At 43.8% G+C, this 17,838-nt stretch overlaps 1 protein-coding gene across 6 annotated transcripts in view; it reads right to left on the minus strand.

Moving 5' to 3' along the window:
* TJP1 (tight junction protein 1) overlaps positions 1–17,838 on the minus strand; it is a 259,492-nt gene that overhangs the window by 160,707 nt on the left and 80,947 nt on the right. Inside the window, exon 1 of one of the 6 annotated variants that reach the window (XM_027521552.1) lies at positions 2,043–2,081. The exons of the other annotated variants lie outside the window; for them this stretch is intronic. Coding sequence (XP_027377353.1) covers positions 2,043–2,066 — 24 coding nt within the window. The 5' untranslated portion in view covers positions 2,067–2,081. Of the gene's footprint in view, positions 1–2,042; positions 2,082–17,838 lie in introns of those variants that run through there. 6 annotated transcript variants of the gene reach the window in all.

A 17,838-nucleotide genomic window follows, 5' to 3' on the forward strand; every position in this document is an offset into this window, starting at 1 on the left:
TGTTAGCAGGCGAGCAGCATCTCAGAAAGGCAGGAAGACAAGCCCTGGGGCTGATCTGTGTCCCCTCCTGCTCTCATGCTGCACACCCGCCCCCCCCCCCCCCCCGCCACCTCCACAAGGTGTCTCCAGGACTCACCACCTCCCCTAGGGCCAACACACTGGGGCCAGATTCTCCACCGCCTTTTTTTTCCTCTCTTGAATATTTTCCTTAGATGTGTATTTCTCATGGGCTTCCCAGGTGTCTCAGTGGTAAAGGATCTGCCTGCCAATGCAGGACACACTGGAGACATGGGTTTGATCTCTGGTCAAGAAGATCCCCTGGAGAAGGAAATGGCAACCCACTCTCCAGTATTCTTGCCTGGAGAACCTCACAGACAGAGGAGCCTGGTGAGCTACAGTCAACGGGGTCACAAAGAGTTGGACATGACAGAGTGACTGAGTGCACACCCACAGATTTCTAATGCTACATTAATGATTTAATTAGGCCAATCAATTTTCAGTGATTTAAAACTAAATCTTGGTGTTCTAGGAAATGTGTCTCTGGGCAAAGCCATCTGGTCATCAGCATCAACACCTTCCTCTTCCTATTTCAGGGACAGGACCCCAATATCCGCATGTGATCTGGACCAAGTGACAAAGTCAGCCCCTGTATCACAAACACATTCATCTTGTTAGCTACTCTGAAACATGTTAAATATTGTTTTAAGAAAACAATTGTTTCTCATTAATAGAGTTAATTTCAAAATTACACAAGCTTTTACTACAGAGTTACGCTGAAACACATTGATTATTGTTTTAAGAAAACAATCACGTCTCATTAATACAGAGTCAATTTCAAAATTACACAAGCTTTTACTACATTTATTGCTTTCGTCTCCACCACATTCTCAACTATTTCTTTCTTGGTGCAATTAACTGCAACAGTTGATTCAACCATTTCTCTGTGTGTATGTACATTCAGGTTTTTTTGTCTTTAATAACAAAGCAATAATACTAGTTGTAATAATAAAAACAGCAGTGACCTTGTCCATGGTCTTTTGCATCCTTTGCAGCCAGGTAGTCCAATGCAGTGGGTAAGGAGGTAAAGCTTTAGAGCTCCATTACCTGCGCTCACATCCTTCCAGCATCACTGCTGAACCAAGGACAAGCAACAGACTTTCTGCTTGGTTTCCTTCTCTGCTCACCTGCGGTGATACAAACTGACAGACACAGCATCTCATCTACAAAGGCTTTATCCAGCCAGAATTCATCTCCTGTTGTGAGAGCAGATGCAGATTTGACCTACAACTTGCATACCTTTCGCCCCTATTCAGGAAGCTTTGGATATTTAGTAGTAATTCCCAGATAAATCAGTGAGATTTAAAAAGTGTTTCTGGACAGTAAAGTCTGACACCCTTGCCTCAGCCCAAGCCGGCCTGAAGCTGCCCCACAGCACCGACCAACAGACCAAGGAAGTGAGCCCTTGCATGGGGCCAAGTCCCACCATGTGCTCTGCTTGTCTGTCTGTGTTGTGGTTTGGGGGAGGGGAAAGAGGTGTCAGCGGACTCACAGATACACCACAGCACAGACCTTGAACATGACATGACTCTCCGGTCCCCATCCTCAGCATTAGCAAGAAAAGACTTCCTGGTCGAACCTGGAGAACCTTTCCAAGATGACTTTGTGACGTTCATCCTAAATCATTAGGTAACAACGCACTCAACAGGCTGCAGGAAAGGGGCCACACAGTGACCAGGAGGCACGTGGTTATCAGGCACAGAGGATGGGAGGGGGACCACAGTTAAAGTTGTAACTGGGCTTAAATACAAAATCCCCAAGAGATTTAGGTGGTGGATTAAAGCTGAAGAGCAACCATCCACAAAGTTCCACCTCCGCCCCACCCCCCACCCCACCTAACCACCCTCCCCACAATCACAATCACAGGTACAATTCATGTGACCAATAAAGGTTAAAACACTAACCACAAGGAAACCTGTTGGATCAATCTGGTGGAGGGATTTTAAGTCACTAGGAAAAGCAAACAGACCCAAGATCAGACCAACCTCCTTGTCCAGTGGCGACGTCATCACTGTGGAATGCCTCCTGACTGCTGTCGGGGCTTCTTTCAGCTTTCTGATGCTGCCACTCCTAGGGCTTCAGTGGGAGGAGTGCTCACATGACTAAGGCACTCAAACTCTTTCAAAATGGTTCTGAAAGAACTGATGTAATTAATGAAAAGACATGCCTCTCCTTGAGTTCCAGGACTTCTGCTCCCGCTGGGAAAGACAGTCTGGTAAATCTGCTTCCAATGCTAAGATGCAGAGACCCCAGCATGTGGAATACAGTCTACAGCCCACTGAAGTCTACCTGCTTCCTCCAACTAATGTCAAAGAAATTCAACTTAGAATCTAATAAAAGAAAAAACATCTCTTTCAAGCGGTGGGCTTGCCTGAGGACTTAAGAGAATGCTGGGTCCACTTCCTGTGGCCCTGGACAGCCTGCAAGGGCAACTCTCAGGGCGGGGCTTGAGGCGGCTTGTGCACAATGCCCGAGAATGCGGGGAATGCAGACCGTCCCTCTGTGTTCTCTGTCACTCTGAACTGTTCATATTACTAAACAACCTCTATTTTCTTCTCAGTCCAGGACAACTTGTGATTCATGACTGAGGCATAAGATGACACAACAATCTCACACATTCCTTGCAGCAACCCATCTCCTTACAGCCCCCACACACAACTTTTCAGTGGTACAATGGTGGGGTTTTCCCTTTTAATCCTGACATCATTTATTCTATCAGTGCCATTTAATACAATGACCATGTAACACAGAAGAAAAAGAGGTACTTTGAGAAAGGGTTTCATTTCTGCCTCTAAATATAAGGCTTTTTCTTCCTTTCTTTTCCAGAGGAAAAAACCTAGTGATAAAAGAATTGCATTTTAAAGAACAGTGACTATATAAATCTTTTAGAATTTGTGCATATATTCTATTCATCAAATATTTACAGCTCAATGAAATGAAGGACAAGACAAATTATACATGAAGCTTGATTGCCTCATATGTTTGGGGGTAAAATTATTAAAACCGTGGTCCATGGCTATATTTGTAAAGTCCCCTATACGTGAATGAGTTCCATCCTGAGAGCACAATTGTCCTAAGTCCAACAAAGTTAGCCTAGGTACCCAACTAACATAATCGGCTATATAGTACAGTACTGTAATAGTTTATAATACTTTCCACACAAATAATATATAATAAAGAAACACAAAAAATAAAACATTTTTAATCCTACAGTACAGTACCTTGAAAAGTACAGGAGTACAGTACAGCAGCTGGCACACAGGGGCTGGCATTGAGTGAACAGGCAAGAAGAGTTACTGACTGGAGGAGGGAGAGGAGGTAGGAGATGGTGGAGCTGAAGGGTCGTCAGCAACAGGAGATGGAGGGCAAGCTGCAGTTTCACTCACATCTGACATTGATAGAATGCGTATTCGCATCTTTCAAAGTTCACAACTTGAAGGTTCATAGGTAGGGGACTTGCTGTAATGTGTTAATAAAGTGAACAGATGATAAATATGGAAACTCTTGAAAGGTAAAGTTCTCGGGAAAAAGCCTTTAGGCCGAAAGCTACATGGGGTTTCCTTGCTGCAACGGCCACCCTACTGACTGCTCCCTCCTTGCAGAGGATCTGAAAACATGCCTTTTCTACTAAATGAGGCACACGCTCATTATCTGTGCTTGTAACTGCACCCAACTCACAAAAGGGAAAGGAAATTAAACATCCGATGATAGAAAGTAACTTCACAGAGCTGTCCATCCTATCTAAGTGTCCTTTAAAAACAGAGCTGGGGACACCACAGAGGTCACCTTGCTCAGTGGTTCTCCTCACATGTGGCTGGGGTGGGGAAGTGGATGTACTTACACGGCTCAGCCCTGCAGCCCGACAAGTCTCAGAGGGCAGAGTCCAGGTGTCCACAATTTTAATAAGTACCTATTTCATTCTTTTCTACACTGAATTTTGAGGACCTTTTCAAACACAGAAACTCCAATCCAGGCTGTCCAAGGTTAGAGTGGTGAGTTGAGCAGAATGTAATCCAGTAATCACAACACCACACCAACTCTGAACTAGAACACTCATGTCATGCATACGCCTGTGTGCTCAGTGTCCAACTCTTTGCGACCCCAGGGACTGAGGCCCACCAGGGTCCTCTGTCCATGGAATTCTCCAGGCAAGAATACTAGATTAGGTTACCATTTCCTACTCCAGAGGATCTTTCCAAACCAGGAGTTGAATCCGCGTCTCCTGAGTCTCTTGCATTGGCAGGCGGGCTCTTTACACTAAGTCACCTGGGAAGCCCTACTAGAACACTCACTAAACACCAAACGTAGACAGGAGAACAGACATGTACCTTCTCTTCACTGCCTCACAGGGACATCCAGGCTTTTCTCATTCCACAAACTTTACTGAATACCCAGATGTTACAGGCACCACTGTCACAGCAGTGCCCTCAAGGAGTTTACAACAGAGCAGAGAGGAGATATTTACACATAGAAGCACAATTCCCATAGCCTGCAATAAACACAGCAGGAGCAGGCTGATTACAGGGACCTAGGGCTTCTAGGCAGCTCGCTCTCCTCCTGATTCAGGTGATCAAGAAAGACTTCACACGTGGAGGCCCTGCTGGCCAGGGCAGCAGGATGGCTGGCCAGCAAGGGCAGCGAGAACTCAGCTCACCAGCTCACGCACTGCCCAGTGTGGACATCATGGGGCTGCAGCTTTTGGACAAAGTGAACTGAATGAGAGGTGGGGGTGGGCAGCGGGGGACAAGACCCTGCCTGTGAAAAAATACTGAAAAGAGTTTGCTGGATCAGGATTTTCTAAGACTGGATTGAATTCAGTTGGGTAAATGCATTCTGTTGGAAATAAGGTAAAGGAAGACTTTGGTTTGATTTTCTTTCTGGTAAGAGAATAAAGTTTTCTCAGAATGCTGTTTTTGATAACCGATTGTGTGGACTTTCTTTGCCTTTAAATGATCTGAATTTACTTTTGAGATGTCCTGTAACTTTGGTTAAGAAATAAGTATTGTCTCAAAGTGACCGTGGTCTTTGATCAAGTGTTTCAAAATTTTTGACAAACTTTCCAAATACAAATTTTATTCAAACTTATTTGACTTTCAACTAACTTTGGGATGCTTCCAAGGGCCCCTGAGGCATCTCAGAGAAATATTTAAGTAGTATTATATTTGGTATGTTAAATTACATGGAGAGCATTATCACAGGAGCGAAAAACCTACCTAAAAATACACTGTAAGAAACAGAGACTCACAGACTTAGAGAATGAACTTATGGTTGCTCAGGAGAAGAATGGGGGAGGAAACAATTAGGGAGTTTAGGATGGACATGTCCACATAGTTATATTTAAAATGGACAATCAACAAGCACCTACTGTGCAGCACAAGGAACTCTGCTCAGTGTTATATGGCAGCCTGGATGGGAGGGGAGTTTGGGGGAGAATGGATACACGTACACATATAGCTGAGTCTCTTTGCTGTCCAACTGAAACTATCATAACACTGTTCATCAGCTATACTCCAATGCAAAATAAAAAGTTCAGAAAAAAATACTGTATGGATGAATATTATTAATATGGCCTTTCCAAAAATTATATGAGGTTTCTAAAATTTGAATATGTCCTGGTATAATGCTAGAGTTCTAGTTGTTATCTTAAAATGCTGTCACATTAGTAATCAGGGTTCTTTATCGATTACACTGTAGTCAAATATTTAATCGTGACTTTTAAGTCTTTTTGTCATTTACAGACAGTTATTGTGCTGTGATGCTGTTACAGAAAGGGCTTCATCATCAAGGAGACTCATAGGAAGGCTACTGAGATAGATAACATCCAGATAACAATGATGTGGGGATTCCAGCCCATATGGATTAAAACAAGGAGCTATCCTGCCCCTAAGGCCCCTAGATCAGACATTCAGATTTTTACTTCCTGACAGGCAGGGTCAACGCTCCTACTCAGCCTGGAAAAAATCTCTGAGTAGAGAATGAGACAGGAAGGGGCCAAGCAAAACCTTTAAAACGGGTTCCCGACCCCGACCCCATCCTAGGCCTCACAGCAGGAGGTGAGCCTCGGGAAAGAGAGCAAAGCTTCATCTGTATGTACAGCTGCCCCCCACCACATTCGAGTTAGTGCCTGAGCCTCCGCCTCCTCTCAGACCAGTGGTGACAGCATTAGGTTCTCCTAGGAGCATGAACTCCACTGCGCTTTGGAAAAACTGTCTTACACAAAACTGGTCCCTGTGCCAGAATGGTTGGGGCCTGCTGCTCTAAAAGAATGACATAGCCCAAGGACATGACATAAACGGATTAGAACCTGCTAGGTCCAAGATGGCAGGCCAGCTGACTCTCAGTGTACGCTCACTGTAACACATCAGCTAAGTGACACACGCACCAGCACCATGGTCCACGATAAACAACTAGGATTAGGATGAGGGTTGAGTGGTTGGATCTCCTTGGAGCCCAAGGGACTCTCTCCAGCACCACAACTCAAAAGCTCAGTTTTCTTTATGGTCCAACTCTCACATCCATACATGACTATTAGAAAAACCATAGGTTTGACTCTATGGACCTTTGTCAGCAAAGTGATGTCTCTGCTTCTTAATACACTATCTAGATTTGTCATATCTTTCCTTCCAAGGAGCAAGCATCTTTTAATTTCATGGCTGTAGTCACGGTCTGCAATGATTTGGGGGTCCAAGAAAATAAAAAGTCACTACTTCCACTTTTTCCCCTTCTATTTACCATAAAGTGATGGATGCAGATGCCATGATCTTAGTTTTTTGAATGTTGAGTTTCAATCCAGCTTTTTCACTCTCCTCTTTCACCCTCATCAAGAGGCTCTTTAATTCCTCTTCCCTTTCTGTCATTAGAGTGGTATCATCTGCAAATCTTAGGTTGTTGATATTTCTTCCAGCATCTTGATTCCAGCTTGTAGCTGATCCAGCCCGGCATTTTGTATGATGTACTCTGCATACAATTTAAATAAGCATGGTAACAATATAAACACTTGATATATTCCTTTCCTAATTTTGAACCAGTCAGTTGTTTCATGTCTGGTTCCAACTGTTGCTTCTTCACTTGCATACAGGTTTCTCAGGAGACGGATAAGATGGTCTGGTATTCTCATCTCTAAGAATTTTCCAGTTTTTTCCACTATCTTCTGCCATTTTTCAAGCAACTTCATAATTCCACCTTCCCCAAACTTTTTATCTTTTTAAGCAAAGAACCATTCCAGGTGATTTACAGTCTTCCAGGGAATTGAAATTTTTTCCATTAGGAGAATTCTGTAAAGACTGAAATTAGTGGGCATCAAAGGTACAACATCTGGTGAATAAGGCAAACGAATCAGAACTTCCCAGTCAAGCTGTAACAGTTTTTGCCTGGTCATCAAAGGAACACATGATCTTGTGTTATCCTGATGGAAGATTATGCATTCTCTGTTGACTAATTCTGGATGCTTTTTGTCCAGTGCTGCTTCCAGTTGGTTTAAGTGGGAGCCGTACTTGTTAGAATTAATCATTTGGTTTTCTAGGAGCTCATAAGAAAACTCCCTCCCAATCCCACCATATACACATCACCTTCTTTGGATGAAGACTGGCCTTGTTGTGGTTGGTGGTGGTTCATTTCACTTGCCCCACAATCTCTTCCATTCCACATTATTGTACAGTATCCACTTTCTATTGCCTGTGACAATTTGTTTTTTAAAATGGAACGGTTTCGTTAAGTTTAAGCAGAGAATCGCATGCAGAAATATGGTCAAGGGTTTTTCCTGCTTATGTGGAAATCAAACATCAAAGTGATAAACATAACCAAGCTGGTGCGAGTAATTTTTAACATTTAATTTGAGTATTTTGAGTATGTCAACTATCTCCTCTATGGTATAATGTTGATTGTTCTCAATTAATGTCTCAATTTGATCTCTATCAACTTCAATCGGTCTACCTGACCATGGAGTATCACCCACGAGCAGTCTCCAGCATGAAACTTCACAAACCACTTTGGACACTTTCTCCACACACTGCACATTTGTTTTGTGTGTTTACCTTTTTGTTTTTAATTACTTACTTAATTTTTGACTGAGCTGGGTCTTTGCTGCCACACACAGGCTTTCTTTACTTACAGCAATCAGGGGCTGTTCATTGCAGTGTACAGGCTTCTCAGTGCAGAGGATATGGGAAATAGTGCACTTATGCTTCAATAGTTGCACCTCATGGGCTCCAGAGTTCAGGCTCAGTAGTTGTGGCACACAGGCTTAGCTGTTTCAAGGCATGTGGGATCTTCCCGGACCAGGGATCAAACCCATGTCCCTTGCATTGGTAGGTAGACTCTTAACCACTGGACCACAAGGAAGTCCTATACCTCTCTTGAAATAATTAAGCATAATATGCTGAAAATGTTGCTTTTTTCTTCTATCTTCACTATTAAAATGGTTACACAAAAATTCACCAATTTTGATAAGTTTTTAAAAAAATGCATATTAATATGACAGCTCACAGAATACAATCTAAAAAACTATTTCAAATGAAGTTAAAGACAAAAGCACTACTAGAGCACCTCACGGAAAAAATGGAACCTTTTGGCCCACCCAATACATTCCATAACGAACTATTCCAGTCCAGCGTGCCCAGAATTCCAACACCACCTGTGTGCGTTTTCACTCCTGTCATTAGAGTGACACCCCGACAGAAACACTAGAAGAAGATCAAATGCAATGGGATGCTACTGAAAGGACTAAACATGGGGCTAAAAGCCTGACAAGAAAGCAGGAGAATGGGGAAGCCAGGGAGGGAGCAGAAAGAACTGAAAAATGCCCAGAAAACGTGCTCACGAAAGCCAAGCACTCCTGCTCCTTGGGACCAAGAGGGAGCAAATCCACTTCTCGGGCTAGGTAATCAGTCCCAAGAAAGAAATGAGATTTGGCGACAATGGCCATTCTGACTGGTGTGAGTTGATTCCTCATTGTAGTTTTGACTTGCATTTCTCTAATAATGAGCAAGGTTGAGTGCCTTTTCATGTGTTTATTGGCCATCTGTATGTCTTCTTTGGAAAAATGTCTGTTCAGGTCTTCCGCCTGTTTTTTTTTAATTGAGAAAATCTAGAAACAATAATGGAGAAGGAAATGGCAACCCACTCCAGTATTCTTGCCTAAAGAATCCTGTGGACAGAGGAACCTGATGGACTGCTGTCCATAGGGTCACACAGAGTCGGACACGACTGAAGCGACTTAGCATGTGTGCATGCATTGGAGAAGGAAATGGCAACCCATTCCATTGTTCTTGCCTGGAGAATCCCAGGGACAGGGGAGCCTGATGGGCTGCCGTCTATGGGGTCGCACAGAGTCGGACACGACTGAAGTGACTTAGCAGCAGCAGCAGCAGAAACAATAAATGCTGGAGAGGATGTGGAGAAAGGGGACCTGTTTGCGTTGTTGGTAGGAATGTAAATTGATACAGACATTATGGAGAACACTATGGAGATTCCTTAAAAAGCTAGGAATAAAACTACCATATGACCCAGCAATCCCACTACTGGGCATATACTCTGAGAAAATCATAATCAGAAAAGATACATGTACTCCAATGTTCACTGCAGAAGTATTTATAATAGTTAGAACATGGACGCAAGCTAGATGTCCATCAACAGATGAATGGATAAAGATGTGGTACATACAATGGAATATTACTCGGTCATAAAAGGGAACAAGTCTGAATCAGCTGAACTGAGGTGAATGAACCAGAACTTGTTACACAGAATGAACTAAGAAAGAGAAAAACAAACATTGTATATTCATACCTATATATAGAATCTAGAAAAGTGGTACTGATGAACCCACTGGGAAAATTGTAACAAACTAGACAGCATATTAAAAAGCAGAGACGTCAGTCTGCCGACAAAGCGACACAGAGCCAAAGCTATGGCTTTTCCAGTAGTCATATGCAGATGTGAGAGTTGGACCATACAGAAGGCTGAGTGTTGAAAAAATGATGCTTTCAAACTGTGATGCTGGAAAAGACTCTTGAGAGTCCCTGGGACAGCAACGACATCAAACCAGTCGATCCTAAAGAAAATCAACCCTGAATATTCGTTGGAAGGACTGATGCTGAAGCTAAAGCTCCAATACTTTGACCATGTTATGTGAAGAGCCAACTCATTGGAAAAGACCCTGATGCTGGGAAAGATTGAGGGCAAAAGAAGAGGGCAGCAGAGGATGAGATGGTTAGATAGTACCACCAACTCAATGGACATGAATTTGAGCAATCTCCAGGAGATAGTAAAGGACAGGGATGCCAGGCATGCTACAGTCCACGGGGTCACAAAGTGTCAGGTATGACTTGGCAAGTGAACAACACCACAATGAGTAAGAATCCACCTGTCAATTCAAGGGGCATGGGTTCAATCCCTGGTCTGGGAAAATTCCACATACCATGGGGCAAGTAAGCCTGTGTGTCACAATGACTGAGCCCATGTGTTGCAATTACTGAAGCCCACATGCCTAAGGCTGGTACTCTGCAACAAGAGAAGCCACTGCAATGAGAAGCCTGCACACTGCAACTTGAGATTAGTCTCCTCTTTCCAACTAGAGAAAGCCTGCACAGCAATAAAGATCCAGCACAGCCAAAATAAATAAATAATTTTTAAATGTTTGATATTTTAGAAGACCTGTCAAATGGTCTTGTCATCTGTAAGCTATTAGGTTTATAAATAACACTGTTATGTTTGAGATAACCTGATTACTGCACTAATAGTTTATCATATTATGTTAGCTTGAGATTTGTTTTTCTATTGGGATTGTAAATTTGCCTGTCACACATTTTAAAGGCTTAAAAATAAAATATACTAAACCCACAAATGTAGTATAAAATACTGGAGGGAAAGACCATTTAACGAAAATTAATTGAAAGGTGAAAGTGTTAGTCCTTCAGTCATGCCCGACTCTTTTCGACCCCATGGACTGCAGCCCACCAGGCTCCCCCGTGCATGGGATTTTCCAGGCAAGGATACTGGAGTGGGTTGCTATGTCCTTCTCCAGGGGATCTTCCCGACCCAGGGATAGAACATGGGTCTCCTGCACTGCAGGCAGATTCTTGACTGACTAAGCTACGAGGGAAGCCCTAAAAAATTAATTGACAACTAGTCTAATGTTATGCAAAATACTGAGTTCATTAATGAAATAAGATTTTTAAACTGAAAAGGAAAAGGAAAACTAGCTTTTAAAAGTATAACCTCCGTAAACTGGATGTCATCTATAAACACAAGTAACTGCAAAAGTCCCGTGAGGACAGCAGTCCCTCTGGACATGGGGACTCTCACTGTCTACTCTCTCCCCAGGCCCTCCTGCAGCTGCAGCCACGGAGGCTTTCTGGGAAAGCAGCCAGGCCAGCCCCTCCTGCTCTGAGGTGACACAGAGGAACTCATCTCATCCTCCAGGGAGACCTGGCACCACAAGGCATTATCAAGTCATAGTCATTTTACCAAAGATTTCACGGGGAAAAGGTCAGCAAAATTAACACTTTTTCCATATACCATGTAGCACAAAATTTTAATTTCTTCTGTTAAATATCTCCTTCTCCTCAAAAGTTCCTGCCAATTTCATTATCTCTTTTGGCCTCTCCCATGACGTCTCTTCACATACATTTCTCTTTTTTTCCCTAAATATTTATTTGGCTGCAGTGGCTCTTTGTTGTGGCACTTGGGCTCTCTAGTTGTGGCATGCAAGCTTAGTTGCCCCACAGAATGTGGGATCTTGGTTCCTCAACCAGGGATCAAGCCTGTGCACCCTGCATTGGAAGGTGGTTCTTAACCACTGGACCACCAGCAAAGTCCCTAGACACACCTGCATTCCCTACTTAGGAGAACAAAAGCTCCACAGTGGGTTACACAGTGGCCCTGGTCCCCTGCCCACCCCGAGTCCCCCACTCCATGTAAAACCAACAACACGACAGCATTCCACTGCCAAGGAAATGAAACCTTTCTCATATCATTTAAAATAAAATAACTGTGACAAGCCAGCTGAGACAAAATGAGAATTAAGGAGAACAGGCCGTCATAAGCGGCTTCCCTGGGTGCAAGGACAGTAAAGAATCTGCCTGCAATGTGGAGACCCAGTTTCGATCCCTGTGTGGGAAAGATCCCCTGGAGAAGGAATTAGCAACCCACTCCAGTATTCTTGCCTGGGAAATCCCATGAAGAGAGGAGCTTGGAGGGCTACAGTCCATGGGGTTGCAAAAGAGTCAGATACGACTGAGCAACTAACACTTTCACAGGCCATCATAAAGGAATACAAGTACAGCCTCTCCACTATTTGCTTACTTTTTAATGCCATCAGTTAGATCTTTGTGCCACTGAAAGCAATCTATTAACATTACCAATGCATTGTTCACACAACTAGAACAAAACATTTTTTTCTTTGTATGGAAACACAAGGACCCCAAACAGCCAAAACAATCTTGAGGAAGAAAAACAGAGCTGCAGGAATCAAGCTCCCTGACTTCAGTCTATACTGCAAAGCTACAGTCATCAAAACAGTATGGTACTGGCACAAAAGCAGACACATAGATCAATGGAACAGGACAGAAAGCCTAGAAATAAACCCATGCATCTAGCATTCTTTCAAACTACAATTAAAAGAATTAAACTGGTCAATTAAACTACAAAAAGGAGGCAAGAATATACAGTGGAGAAAAGACAGTCTCTTCAATAAGTGGTGCTGGGAGAACTCGACAGCTACATGTAAAAGAATGGAATTAGAACAGTCTCTAACACTATACACAAAAATAAACTCAAAATGGATTAAAGTCCTAAATGTAAGATGAGACACATCTTATGAGATACTATAAAATTCCTAGAGAAAAACATAGGCAGAACATTCTTTGACATAAACCGCAGCAATATTATTTTTGGATCTGTCTCCTAGATTAATGGAAAGAATAATGAAAGTAAACAAATGAACTAATTGAACTTACAAGCTTCTGTACAGCACAGGAAACCATAAACAAAATGAAAAGAGAACCTACAACCTGGAAGAAAATATTTGTAAATTATGTGACCAAAAAGGGCTTAATTTCTAAAATATATCAATGGGCTTCCCTAGTGGCTCAGAGGTTAAAGCATCTGCCTCCAATGCAGGAGACCGGGGTTCGATCCCTGGGTCGGGAAGATCCCCTGGAGAAGGAAATGGTAACCCACTCTGGTATTCTTGCCTGGAGAATCCCATGGATGGAGAAGCCTGGTAGGCTACAGTCCATGGGGTCGCAAAGAGTCAGACATGACTGAGCGATATATCAATGTTCAGTATGAAAAGAACAAACAGTCCAATGAAAAAAAAATGGGCAGAAGACCTAAGTAGACATTCTCCAAAGAAGACATACAGATGGCTGACAGGCAAATAAAACATGCTTAACTTCGCTAATCATTAGTGAAACGCAAATCAAAACTATAATGAGGTATCACCTCACATTGTTCAAAATGGCTACCATCAAAATATCTACAAATAATAAATGCTGGAGAGGGTGTGGAGAAAAGGGAACCTCCCACACTACTGGTGGGAGTGTAAGTTGGTACAACCACTATGGAGAAGAGTATGAAGGCTCCACAGAAAACTAAAAACAGAATTACCATGTGATCCAGCAATCCCACTCCTGGGCATATATCCAGAAAAGACTACTGCTGCTGCTGCTGCTGCTAAGTTGCTACAGTCATATCTGACCCCATAGATGGCAGCCCACCAGGCTCCCCCGTCCCTGGGATTCTCCAGGCAAGAACACTGGAGTGGTTGCCATTTCCTTCCCCAATGCATGAAAGTGAAAAGTGAAGTCGCTCAGTCATGTCCGACTCCTATCAAACCCCATGGACTGCAGCCCACCAGGCTCCTCTGCCCATGGGATTTTCCAGGCAAGAGCACTGGAGTGGGGCGCCATTGCCTTCTTCACCAGAAAAGACTAAACTCTAATTTTATTTTATTTTATTTTTTTAAACTCTAATTTTAAAAGACACACATACCCCAATGTTTACAGCAGCATTATTTACAATAGCCAAGACATGGAAGCAACCTCAGAGTCCATCAACAGGTGAACGGATAAAGAAGATGTGGTACATATATACTATGGAGTATTACCTATAAGAAAAGAGAGAAAGAAGTCATTTGCAACCAACTTGGTTGGTTGTCCATCACCAATTCCTGGAGTCTACCCAAACCCACGTCCATTGAGTCAGTGATGCCATCCAATCATCTCATCCTCCGTCATCCCCTTCTCCTTCTGCCCTCAATCTTTCCCAGCATCAGGGTCTTTTCAAACGAGTCAGCTCTTCACATCAGGTGGCCAAAGTATTGGAGTTTCCGCTTCAGCATCAGTCCTTCCAATGAACACCCAGGACTGATCTCCTTTAGGATGGACTGCTTGGATCTCCTTGCAGTCCAAGGGACTCTCAAGAGTCTTCTCCAACACCAGAGTTCAAAAGCATCAATTCTTCAGCACTCAGCTTTCTTTATAGTCCAGCTCTCACATCTATACATGACCACTGGAAAAACCATAGCCTTAACTAGACAAACCTTTGTTGACTAAGTAATGTCTCTGCTTTTTAATATGCTGTCTAAGTTGGTCATAACTTTCCTTCCAAGGAGTAAGCGTCTTTTAACTTCATGGCTGCAATCACCATTTGGAGTGATTCTGGAGCCCAGAAAAATAAAGTCAGCCACTGTTTCCCCATCTATTTGCCATGAAGTGATGGGACCGGATGCCATGATCTTCGTTTTCTGAATGTTGAGCTTTAAGTCAACTTTTTCACTCTCCTCTTTCACTTTCATCAAGAGGCTCTTTAGTTCTTCTTCACTTTCTGCCATAAGGGTGGTGTTGCCTACATATCTGACAGTGAAAGTGAAGTCACTCAGTCATGTCCAACTAGTTGCGACCTGTGGGCTGTAGCCCACCAAGCCCCTCTGTTCATGGGATTCTCCAGGCAAGAATACTGGAGTGGGTTGCCATTTTGGTTATTGATATTTCTTCTGGCAATCTTGATTCCAGCTTGTGCTTCATCCAGCCCAGTGTTTCTCATGATGTACTCTGCCGCTAAGTCACTTCAGTCGTGTCCGACTGTGTGTGACCCCATAGACGGCAGCCCACCAGGCTCCCCCGTCCCTGGGATTCTCCAGGCAAGAACACTGGAGTGGGTTGCCATTTCCTTCTCCAATGCATGAAAGTGAAAAGTGAAACTGAAGTTGCTCAGTCGTGTCCGACTCTTAGCGACCCCATGGACTGCAGCCTACCAGGCTCCTCCATCCATGGGATTTTCCAGGCAGGAGTACTGGAGTGGGGTGCCATTGCCTTCTCCGATGTACTCTGCATATAAGTTAAATAAGCAGGGTGACAATATATAGCCTTGACATACTCCTTTTCCTATTTGGAACCAGTCTGTTGTTCCATGTCCAGTTCTAACTGGTGCTTCCTGACCTGCATACAGAGAATATACTGCTCCATTAATATGAAATGCTGCTGCTGCTGCTAAGTCACTTCAGTCGTGTCTGACTCTGTGCGACCCCATAGATGGCAGCCCACCAGGCTCCCCCATCCCTGGGATTCTCCAGGCAAGAGTACTGGAGTGGTGGAAACCAATAAATCTACAGAGATGGAAAATAGATTAATGGTTCTGCAGGGTAAAGTCAGACATGAGCGATTAAGTACAGCACAGCAAGTAACGTCTCACCTTCTCTGAAGGTTGTTTTTGGGCTTCCCAGGTGGTGGTAAAGAATCCATCTGCCAATCCAGGAGACAAGAGATTCGGGCTGGATTCCTAAATTGGAAAGATGCCTGGAGGAGGAAATGGCAACCCACTCCAGTACTCTTCCTAGGGAAATCCCATGGACAGAGAAGCCTAGTGGGCTACAGTCCATGGTGTCACAAGTGGAGGGCACAACTGAGCAGTATTTGGGGGGCTGGCAGAGGCAAACAGGGAGGTTAGTGGGTAGTGACTACTGATGAGGCAGGTGATGAAAAAGATTTTAAAATTAGACTGAAGTGGGAGCTGCATAACTCTGTCAGAATGTTAAAAACCACTGAAATGTATACTTTAAACAGGTGAACTGTATTTTATGTCAATATCGCAATAAAGTTGCCATATAAAAAACAATAATCATCTCTAACCTACTCTACATTAAATAATCCTAATTTTTTAAAACTTTGATTACTACTTGTTAGTTTCTATGATCCATTTTTCTTTTTTTTTTCTTCATATCCTTTAAGAGATGATAGCTGAATTACAGAACTCTTTTAATCTAGAACAGGGGGTCAGCAAACTACAAGCTGAGAACCAGAGCTCAGAATGGTGTTTTATTATTTTAAAGGGTTAATTAAAAAAAAGAATATACTACAGACACCATGCTTGGTTCACAAAGCCTAAAGTATATGCTGTCTGTTCGTTACAGAGGTTTGCTGACGCGTGACCTAGAACAACAGTGAATCTGCACAGTACGCTCATCATAAAACATACAGAAACATGTTCACTTTGATCCACATTAATGTTGTGATTATGTTTAATGGGCAGAGGAAGAATAAAGGGACTGTTGTTAAACTCCTAATACACTAATATAACCCATTTTAAATGCTTGTATTCCAGGGTATGAATCACCATAGGTGACCTGGCAAAACTGGTGACTACATACACAACTGCCTCGTCCTGAAGGGGGAAGAGGTGCTGACTCAGGCAGGTGCTCCACTCAGAGTCTCTTAGAGGTTATTTTGCGAAATCCGTCAGGTTTTGGCCAAATCATTTCACAGCAATAGAGTCAAGGATTTACCATCAGGACTGTGAACATGTGTAAAGGAAATCTTACTCAGAACTGCAGTCAGGAAACCAGGAAGGAGGGCGCTGGCCCAGCCCGCAAGGTCCCCGGCCTGTGGCCCTGGGGAAGCCCCTCACGCTGCACTCCGGTTTCCCTGCAGTGACCTCTGTTTCAAACAGCCCCTCCCAGCCTCCTCCTTTCCTCCACAGAGAACACTCTCCTCCTCTGCTCCCTGCACTTGTCTCAGGGCCACCAGGGTGCTTGTCGCAAAAGGTGATTCCACTGCTGTTTTGAATAACCTCATCTCTGCTGAAATAAAATGGCTCTTTGCTCTGCTGCTGCTGCTAAGTCGCTTCAGTCATGTCGGACTCTGTGTGACCCTATAGACGGCAACCCACCAGGGTCCCCCATCCCTGGGATTCTCCAGGCAAGAACACTGGACTGGAGTGGGTTGCCATTTCCTTCTCCAATGCATCAAAGTGAAAAGGGAAAGTGAAGTCCCTCAGTCGTGTCCAATTCTTTGTGACCCCATGGACTGCAGCCTACCAGGCTCCTCTGTCCATGGGATTTTCTAGGCAAGAGTACTGGAGTGGGGTGCCATCACCTTCTCCGCTTTGCTCTGCTAGAGGCTGACAATACCTGAACCGTGCAAGTCCTCATCATTCCATCCCCACCCGTTAGTCCCCACCCATCCTTCTATCCCCATCCTACTAGCAGAGGCAGACAGAACTCGGGCTCTGCTGACGAGCCACCCAGCCTGCACCTGTGACGTCATTCCTGACCCTGGGATCAGATGAGCAGTGAACACAGATAAGCACACAGCCCGATGCCGGAACAGAGGGCCCTCAGGTTACATTTGGAGCCAAGACATTCAACAAGCCCTGCTGAATGTCTGCTCTGGGCCTAGTCCAGAGATACAAATGGGGAAGGTGTGGAACCCCCTCCAGAAGTTCAGGATCTAGAGAGAGAAAGAAGCCTTCCTCGGCAGCGCAAGGGTCCACAGGAGTGCAAGTAAG

The sequence above is a fragment of the Bos indicus x Bos taurus genome, chromosome 21, assembly GCF_003369695.1.
Source record: "Bos indicus x Bos taurus breed Angus x Brahman F1 hybrid chromosome 21, Bos_hybrid_MaternalHap_v2.0, whole genome shotgun sequence".
NCBI lineage: Eukaryota > Metazoa > Chordata > Mammalia > Artiodactyla > Bovidae > Bos > Bos indicus x Bos taurus.